Genomic DNA, 8,861 nt, shown 5'->3' with positions numbered 1-8,861 from the left:
TACTACTACTATTATTCCTATTTCTACTACTTCTGCTACTACTACTACTACTACTACTACTACTACTACTACTACTACTACTACTTCAGCTACTACTCCCACTCCCACTATAAACCATGTGGACGCCAAGAGGGGAAAGACAAGAACATTTCCCAGTCGACCCTCGGGAGTGATCTGTCTTCCTCTCGTGGCGCTGGTCACTTCATGATTTATGCCCGACGCGCCGCTGCTCCGGGAGACGCTACACCGCTACTGGATGTCGCCTTGCCTTGTTCTTCCCACAGTGTTGTTACCTTTGCTTTGGTCGGTATCAAGATGCTTTGTTTTCTTACATTGGCTGTTTACAAAGGCCACGCAGACGATTGGCTCTGATCCCAAGCGTGTTTCTCTTGTCAGTATTGTAGACATTTTATAATTCTTTAACTGGGGTTGTGAAATGTCCTTAAAATCCATGTTGGGGAGATGCAGCGGGGAATTATCTCAGAATGTGGACCTTTACTGTGCAGCGAGTAACGTGCCCTATTACACTGTTTTTTGCGCGAGTGTTTGATCAATTCAAGGAAGGAATAACTATGTACGTGTATAGATAGTTGGATATTCTCAGGTAAGTAAAATGTTGTTGTTTTCTTTCCCAGGCAGCGTCACAGCAGCCCTTCAGTGATAGGGACGCCTCTCTCAGGAGGTAACTCGCCGCCAGAAACAGTTGCAGACGACACCAGCGTCAGTATGGATCAGGAAAATGTAAACGTAATATCTGAAAACGTCAGGGAAGATGATAGAACACTAGACGGTGACACAGCTGTCCAGGAGGCTGAGTCCTCTGCCAGCAGCGAGGCGACAGTTGGAGGAGACGCGGAGGCGGCGGCGGGAAGGGAAGGCACCGAATCCGCCACGTCACCCGACAACACGAGATGGGATGAGAGTGTCATTGGAGGACACCAGCACGCCTTGGACGGCCAGGTGGGTGGACGCATCCACACACACACACACACACACACACACACACACACACACACACACACACACACACTATGCATATGTGCTTCTAGTATTACTCATCATTGTCATGAAAACTTCCTCCAACTTCTAAATCAGGAACTCTTTTCTATATTCCATGCCTCAATATTTCCCTTGACACAGGAGTGGTTCTCTGAGGAAGACGAGGTGGGCGTGAGGACCATTGTTGGGCTGCGGCGCGCCTCCAGGGACCTCGGCCTCAACCCTTACCAGCGCCAAGGTGAGCACGGGGGCTCAGCCTCCTTGGTGTGGCCGTGTGTGCCGCCACTCCTCGGGATTAAGAAGTAATTCAAAAGTGTCTGTGTTGAGCGTCTGTGCATCAGCAACAGTTGCCTCGTGCCGCTGCCACAGCTGCGCCTCCTGACATGAGTTTAAAAGATCGTTTCCAGCGCAACGAGAGTCTTTTGTTGTTGTATTGAAAACATAATGGCCTCCTTAAGTGTTCGCCTTGTATTTATTGAAGCGCCGTGTCACCAAAATGTTGTCTGGTGTCATTTGCTTCTACTTTCTTCTCTTCAGAGTCTGCCCCACAGCTTCGCTACACGCCCATCGATCAGACAGTGTCCCCTGGGGCGCCCGTGTCCCTCAAGTGCTCGGCTGTGGGCTCGCCCCTGCCTGTGATCACCTGGACCCGCGACCAGCAGCCCCTGCCGCCCTCCCACCGGTGAGTCTCGCCTCAGGCCACTCGGTCACCAGCACAGAGGATGCTCCTTTCATCTTTCCTGCAACCCCAGGTGTGCTCAAGGAGCTTCTCGCCTCCCCATACCCCTTAAACACGCACTGAGCTGCTCGCCCACCTCCTTCTTGCCCTCGGCTTGAACCTGCTGGCTCTTCCCCTCACATCCTCTCTTGTACGTCTCTATTGGTTTCACCTGACCCTTGCCGCCTCCCTCCCCAGGACCAGCGTGGGCAGCTTCCGCACCGCGCTGGGGCAGGTGGTGAGCCACGTGAACTTAAGTGACGTGACGGTGCGGGAGGGCGGCATCTACACTTGCACCGCGCACAACGCCCATGGTGCCCAGGCACACACCGCCCGCCTCAATGTGTACGGTGAGTCTCTCATCTCGCCGCTCACCACTTCCTGCCTCCCTGCTTGCCTCACACCCGCCGCCCACTAACTCGCCCACTCTCCACAGGTCCTCCCTTCGTGCGCGCCATGCCCAACGTGACCGCCGTGGCGGGGGAGGACGTGCGGCTGTGGTGCCCAGCGGGCGGGTATCCGGTGCCCGCCGTCTCCTGGAGGAGGGAGGGGCGCTCCCTCCCCTCCTCCATCAGGTAAGAAAACACACCTCGTCTTGCCAGCGAGTCCTAATTCATCCTGACGCAGGAGACAACAGTGACAGACATCAGTAAGTGCTGAGGGAGGTGCTGAAAGGCGTGTGTGTTGCAGGCAAGAAGTGCTGAGCAACGGTACGCTGCTGGTGCGGACGGCGAACCACGAGGACGCCGGCCGCTACTCCTGCGTGGTGACGGGACGGCAGGGCCAGACGGCCGCCTCGCACACCTTCCTGCACGTCCTCAGTGAGTCGCCTCCAGACACCCTCAGCGCCCCTCAGCACTCCCTTGTCTTCCTCCTTCCCTTTCTCCTCTCCCACCAAATGTGCTCGAGAAAACCACTTCTTCCTTCCCTCCCTGCAGAAATCGATACTCAAAGAGAAGAAGGAGAGGGAGGAGAAAACTTTTACCATAGATTTTACTTCTTTGCGACCGTAACTAAGTAAAGGAAATGTAGTTAAGGTTCGGCCGCTCCTTCCCCTTCCTACGGGATGGAACCTTATGTTACGCCACCAACTTAAATTGACTTCAGTGGTTCTTTGTTTGTTCTCTGAGTAGATTGTGTACTTTTTTTTTATTTCGGTGTGTGACTTAACGGGTACTTTTTCTTAGTCTTTCTTGAGGGACGTTAATGAGCTGCCGTAGATTGGACACGTGCTACAAAGAGTTATACAGATTAATAGACCATGAATTAAGGATGAAGTTTACTCGCTGTCGGATACAATTTTAAATATAGTAGTCTCATTAACGTGTAGACATATGAACACACGACTCTAGGAACACACTTGTAGGGATCACAACTTGAAGAATTCTGGCGCACTGAGAGGATAAAAAACGTAAACAAATCTTAGAAAACAATTAAACTTAATAGAAGACAAACATAAAGACGAATTTCCAAGCACACAAATACTAATTAAACCAAATCCACCTCCTCCACACCCTCTTCCACTCCCTCTCCCACGCCTTCCTCCACTCTTACCCACGCCCTCCCTGTCCAGAGCCTCCTGCCATTGAGCCCTTTAGATTCCGGCCCAACCTGAAGGAGGGGGAGCGGACACAACTCACCTGCGTCGTTAATTCTGGTGATCTGCCCATGACGATTAATTGGCTCAAGGACGGACGACACCTGCAGCACGACCCAGACATTGACCGAAAGCAGATCCACGAGTACTCCACGGTGAGCTCATGTGGTCGTTGTGGTCGTAGTGGTCGTTTGTTGTAGTAGTGGTTGTTGTGGTAGTGGTGGTGGTGGTAGTGGTGGTGGTAGTAATGGTAGTAGTGGTTGTTGTGGTAGTGGTGGTGGTGGTAGTGGTGGTGGTAGTAATGGTAGTAGTGGTAGTGGTGAATTGTGTGTGTGTGTGTGTGTGTGTGTGTGTGTGTGTGTGTGTGTGTGTGTGTGTGTGTGTGTGTGTGTGTGTGTGTGTGTGTGTGTGTGTGTGTGTGTGTGTGTGTGTGTGTGTGAGAGAGAGAGAGAGAGAGAGAGAGAGAGAGAGAGAGAGAGAGAGAGAGAGAGAGAGACAGAGAGAGAAAACACACACACACACACACACACACACACACACACACACACACACACACACACACACACACACACACACACACACACACACACAGATTCAGCCCCAGGTATATTTGTAATTCAGGTATTTCTAAGCTATTTTTTTCATTATTTTTTATCTCCAAGGCTGTATTTCCGATGTGTATTATGTGAGCGTCCCTTTGAAGTGGTATTGGACGATTTGTTTGATGTCTTGCCATTATTTGCTGAATCAATATTGTCCTTGTGATTACTTCCCTGTTTCTTTAGTTCTCTTTTCACTTCCCCTCTCCTCTCTTGATTTCTTTCGCTTCCTCTCATCTTCTCTCGTCTTTACTATACTTTACGTTTTTGGTCTTCTTTCTCTTTTTTGTTCTCTCTCTCTCTCTCTCTCTCGTTTTATATGCTTTCCTCTTTCATCGTTTCTTGTGTTTTGTCTTTATTTTTTTTCGTTTCTAATCTTCGTTCTTCCTGTGTTCCATATTCAGGTTGTTCTTCCTCTTTCCACTGTCTGTGCTTCGTTATTTCCATCATTTCTTATTCTATTTGCTTCCTCAACTTTGCGAATTTCTCTCGACTTATAATTCTTTGTTTATCTTTTCTTTTCTTCTTCACTTTAAGAACTTTTATAACCTTTTCCGTCTATTAATTATTTTTCATCACATCTGTTCTTGCCTTTCCTTTTCTATTTCTACAAGTTTTTTATTCTCCTCATCTTTATAATCCTCTGTCCAGTTCTTTTATCAGCCTTTCTTATCCTAACCATCATTTTCCTCGCCTTCTTCAGGTCCTGTGGTTCAAAAAGCTGCGGGAACACCACTCGGGCTCCTACACTTGCGAGGCGGCCAATGCAGCAGCCACGGCCAACCACACAGCGTCTATCAAAGTGAAGGTAAATTACAAGGAAAGAGAAAACCCAACCTAAAGTACCCTAACCCAGCCTAACCTAACCTAATGTAGCCTAACCTAACCTAACCTAACCTAACCCAACCTAACCTAACTCAACTCAACCTAACCTAACCTAACTCAACCTAAATCTTACTTAATCTAACTTAACCTATCCCCTTCACTCTTTTTACTGCTGTGATAGTTCTTTTTTACCATTAACCCCTTCACTGCTATGACATGTTTTTATATTGATTCTACTTACTATTTGGTGATTTTATACAGCTTCAGAAATTTATGTGGGGATTAAAAGAGTGCGGACTGTAGCCATTAATCTTCTGACCTCCATAGACTCTTCCTAATGTAAATGAAATCATCTTATCATATCCAAAACTCATGGTTAAAATGCGTTACAGTAGTGAAGGAGTTAAGAGGACAAAAAAATGGGTGCAGCAACACAGAAAAAATCACGAAGTTTTGTTTAGATTTTTTAATATAAATAGTGTTTGAAGTGAGTGCTCAAAAACGTAGATGTGAAGCTGCAGAAGAGTTAGATTATCGTACTCTGGTTGGAATACGAGGAGTAGATGGTGAGGATGAGAGAGGTAAACGATAACGGCAAGTTTAGCTGGTAAGGAAAAGGTTTTGTTTAGTGTAGGGAGGAAACGTGATCAAGAAGCATACTTTTATGAATCTGTATTTCAGGTGAATAGAGGTGATTAAAGTGCTTTAGAAAGAGGCAAAACTAATCAATAGATGTAGATAAACACGCTGAGAGATAGATTAAGGAAGGGGAAAAGACGAAGAGCGCTGCCCAGCCTTGCCAGGTCACCAAGAAAAACAAAACTTGATGAAAGGCTTTGGATTAAACTTTTGCCGAGGTAAAGGTAAAGCAGGAGAGGGAGAGTGGAAGTAAAAAAGATGAGAAGCTTTTCACCAAGATCGTAATGAATGGAACAGAGGAAAGTAAAACCTTTTGAATCAAAATTGTGGCCAAGAAAATGCCGATACGAGATGAAAGAAAGTAAAATGTAGATGTTAACATATTGCTAAACTTTTATCCCACCGTACCATTATATATGTAAAATTAATTGTAATGAGTTCTCTTAAGCTAATGTATCTTTTCCTGCCTTCTTAACATTTATATATAAGTACAGTATTCCTAGTACAACGCCATAACACGACCATGATCCCAGGCGGCCACCCATCCAAGCATTAAACGGACCTAACGTTGCTTTACCTCTTCAGTACTGGGACACATTTCTACCTTGAGATTTGTGTACGAATAGATTACTCTATTGAAATTCGAAAGGTTCTATGGAGATCAGAAGATTAATGGCCGCAGTCTTCACTATTTTTAATTACCTATATAAGTTTTTGGAGTTGTATAAAATCATCAAATACGAACCAGAATGAATATGAAAACGCGTCTTGGTACCGAAGGGGTTAAAATTTGTGTACGATTAGACCATTTTATTGATATTAAGAAGGGTCTATAGAGGTCAGAAGAATAATGGCTACAGTCTTCACTATTGGAAACCCCGCATGAGTTTCTGAAGCTGTATAAAATCAGTAAATAGTAAGCAGAGTGAATATGGAAACGCGTCATGGTACTCAAGAGGTTAACTTCTCTGATCTGAAGAGAACGTGGTTTGTGGACATGAATCTCAATCAGTTAGTTTTTCAATCACCACTCCTAACGCAGATACAGCCGAGGAGAAAGCACACAAAAGATGACACAATATACAGTTTGCATGCTATAAATGTGCAGAAGTTATATGAGAGTTAGAGAAGTTTGTCAGTGAAGCGACCCGTGACTCACCTAACACTGTCTCCTTAGTCCTTTGTGACACAGGTATCAGTATCACGGACAGAACCATACGCGAAAAGAAAAAAGCAATATTGATACAGCTTATGCATTACAGAGATGAAGAACAGGTAGAAGAGGTGTACTGGATGAGTGTCACAGGTACAACACACACACACACACACACACACACACCTGACTATGATTCGTATTCAGAAACGCTTTGTTCTCTCACCACGACTGTTTTCCAAGGCCACAGAGATGATTAGCGGGGTTTCCAAGAGCATTTTACCAGTTAACAATGTAGAAATCTTATCACTCTGCGTCTAAAACAGTAAAAACACCTTAAAAAAATCGTGTAAATTCAGATCAAACTTTTCTAATAGTAGAGGTGAAGCACAGAATAATTTGAGAATATGAGGTTATCTCTCCCTTGTTCTCCCGCCGCAGGTGTCGCCGCGGTGGGTGGTGGAGCCAGCGGGAGGCACGGCGCTGGTGGGCTCCACGGTGGTACTAGATTGCAGTGCTCGAGGCCACCCGCAGCCCGTCATTACCTGGATGAAGGCGTCAGGTAGTAGTAGCTGTTGTTGTTGTTGTGGTGGTGGTGGTGGTGGTGGTGGTGGTGGTGGTGAGAGAGAGAGAGAGAGAGTGTACGTGTGTGTGTGTACGTGTGTGTTTGTGTGTGTGTGTGTGTGTGTGTGTGTGTGTGTGTGTGTGTGTGTGTGTGTGTGTGTGCGCGCGCGCGTGTGCGTGAACTCGTGTGTGTATGTGTGTGTGTGTGTGTGTGTGTGTGTGTGTGTGTGTGTGTGTGTGTGTGTGTGTGTATGTGTGTGTGTGTGAGTGTAAGTGTGAGTGTGTTTTATATTTCAACAAATTACAAATGCAGATCAGAGGCAATGCATCACTCTTTGGTTCTTTGCCAGCCAAGCCATCACTTAGTCATTGATCAGCCATGCAGTGAGGCAGCGCTAATGCAGTGCGTCAGGCAGTCAGTTACACAGTCAGTCAGTTAGTCAGCCAGTCAGTCAGTTAGTCAGTCAGTCAATCAGCCAATCAGTCAGTCAATTAGTCAGCCAGTCTGTCAGTCAGTTAGCCAGTAAGTCAGTCAGTTAGCCAGTCAGTCAATCAGTCAGTCAGTCAGCCAGTAAGTTATCCAGTCAGTCAGTCGAGCACTCATTCAGTAATTCATGCAGATAATTTCTTGGCGCAATCATTCAGTGAGATAGTAGTCAGTGAAGTCAATCCAGCAGTGAGTCAAGTGGGATTCATTCAGCCAATCGTTAGGTCAGTCAGCCAACAGGTATGCAAGTCAGTCAGTTAATCAGTAAAAAGCCACATTACTCAACCAATCAACCAATAAAGAGTCACAAGTTAAACAGGCAATCAGTCAAGTAAGAGAAGTCAAGTCAGCCTCCCCTCCAGCCTCCGCTTCATCTCCGCCAGGCAAGGCTGCACAGGATTTCCAGCCGATGGTGGTGGACGGGCTCAGGTCCTCCCAGGCAGCCAACGGGTCCCTGGTGCTGCATAAGGTGTCCCGCAACCACGCCGGCTGGTACCAGTGCCGCGCCGATAACACAGTGGGCACCCCGCTGGCCGAGATGGTGCAGCTCACAGTCTACGGTGTGTGAGTGTGTGTGTGTGTGTGTGTGTGTGTGTGTGTGTGTGTGTGTGTGTGAATGGAGGGCGGGTGTTGAAATATTATTAAGTTTAGCTATAGAATTTTTGTCTTTTTTTTTTTTGGCTTTGGCGAGATACACTCCTACTAAAAGACTTGTTCGTCACTCGCTCATCTGTCATTTTCCCTTTCAGCCCCGGCCCGCGTGGTGACAGAGGGAGGGCGAGTGACGGGACACGCCGGCCAGGTGGTGACTGTGGCGTGTGAGGCAACAGGTGACGACCCTCTCACAGTCACCTGGCTAAGGCACCACGCGCCTCTCTCACCAGGACACAGGTAATAAAATAACAAGAAAATAATGGAAGCAGCAAGAAACCTTCATTCCTACACGTGGCAGTTCTTTTATTCAATATACTTACTACTATTCCCATGTATCTTCATCAATAAATTCCTTAATCAAAGAAACAAGAGGCCGCCTGTTACAGTCTCCAAGCGCACGGGTTCGAATCCTGTCCACGGTCCGAGTGTAGGTTGGGCCTCCTCACTCTGGGCAACGGTTTCCTAGCGGGTGGGCTTTGAGATAGGAGGTGCCACGAAAAGTATCTCCTTTAGTCCATAAATTTCCGTGAAAAGCCCACATGGATAAACAAAAAAAGGAAAAATAAGAAAGAAAATGGACATATTATTTAGATAACTGGAAAAACTAGGTTAGCAGTCCATTTTTT

At 46.7% G+C, this 8,861-nt stretch overlaps 1 protein-coding gene across 4 annotated transcripts in view; it reads left to right on the top strand.

Annotated features, from left to right (window-relative positions):
* LOC123499351 (Down syndrome cell adhesion molecule-like protein Dscam2) overlaps positions 1-8,861 on the top strand; it is a 210,437-nt gene that overhangs the window by 187,453 nt on the left and 14,123 nt on the right. For all 4 annotated transcript variants that reach the window (XR_006672958.1, XM_045247250.1, XM_045247249.1 and 1 more), the window contains exons 5-15: positions 636-960; positions 1,141-1,237; positions 1,537-1,681; positions 1,916-2,067; positions 2,154-2,292; positions 2,408-2,538; positions 3,291-3,469; positions 4,617-4,721; positions 6,972-7,092; positions 7,965-8,141; positions 8,331-8,472. Coding sequence is in view for 3 of the 4 variants with exons in the window: in XM_045247250.1 (XP_045103185.1) it covers positions 636-960; positions 1,141-1,237; positions 1,537-1,681; positions 1,916-2,067; positions 2,154-2,292; positions 2,408-2,538; positions 3,291-3,469; positions 4,617-4,721; positions 6,972-7,092; positions 7,965-8,141; positions 8,331-8,472 (1,713 nt within the window). In the remaining variant the exon portion in view is untranslated. The remainder of the gene's footprint in view (positions 1-635; positions 961-1,140; positions 1,238-1,536; positions 1,682-1,915; positions 2,068-2,153; positions 2,293-2,407; positions 2,539-3,290; positions 3,470-4,616; positions 4,722-6,971; positions 7,093-7,964; positions 8,142-8,330; positions 8,473-8,861) is intronic.

The sequence above is a fragment of the Portunus trituberculatus genome, chromosome 49 (genome assembly GCF_017591435.1).
Source record: "Portunus trituberculatus isolate SZX2019 chromosome 49, ASM1759143v1, whole genome shotgun sequence".
Classification (NCBI taxonomy): Eukaryota; Metazoa; Arthropoda; class Malacostraca; order Decapoda; family Portunidae; genus Portunus; species Portunus trituberculatus.
Note: the sequence above shows the minus strand (reverse complement) of the source record. Positions and strands in the feature narration are given on the sequence as shown.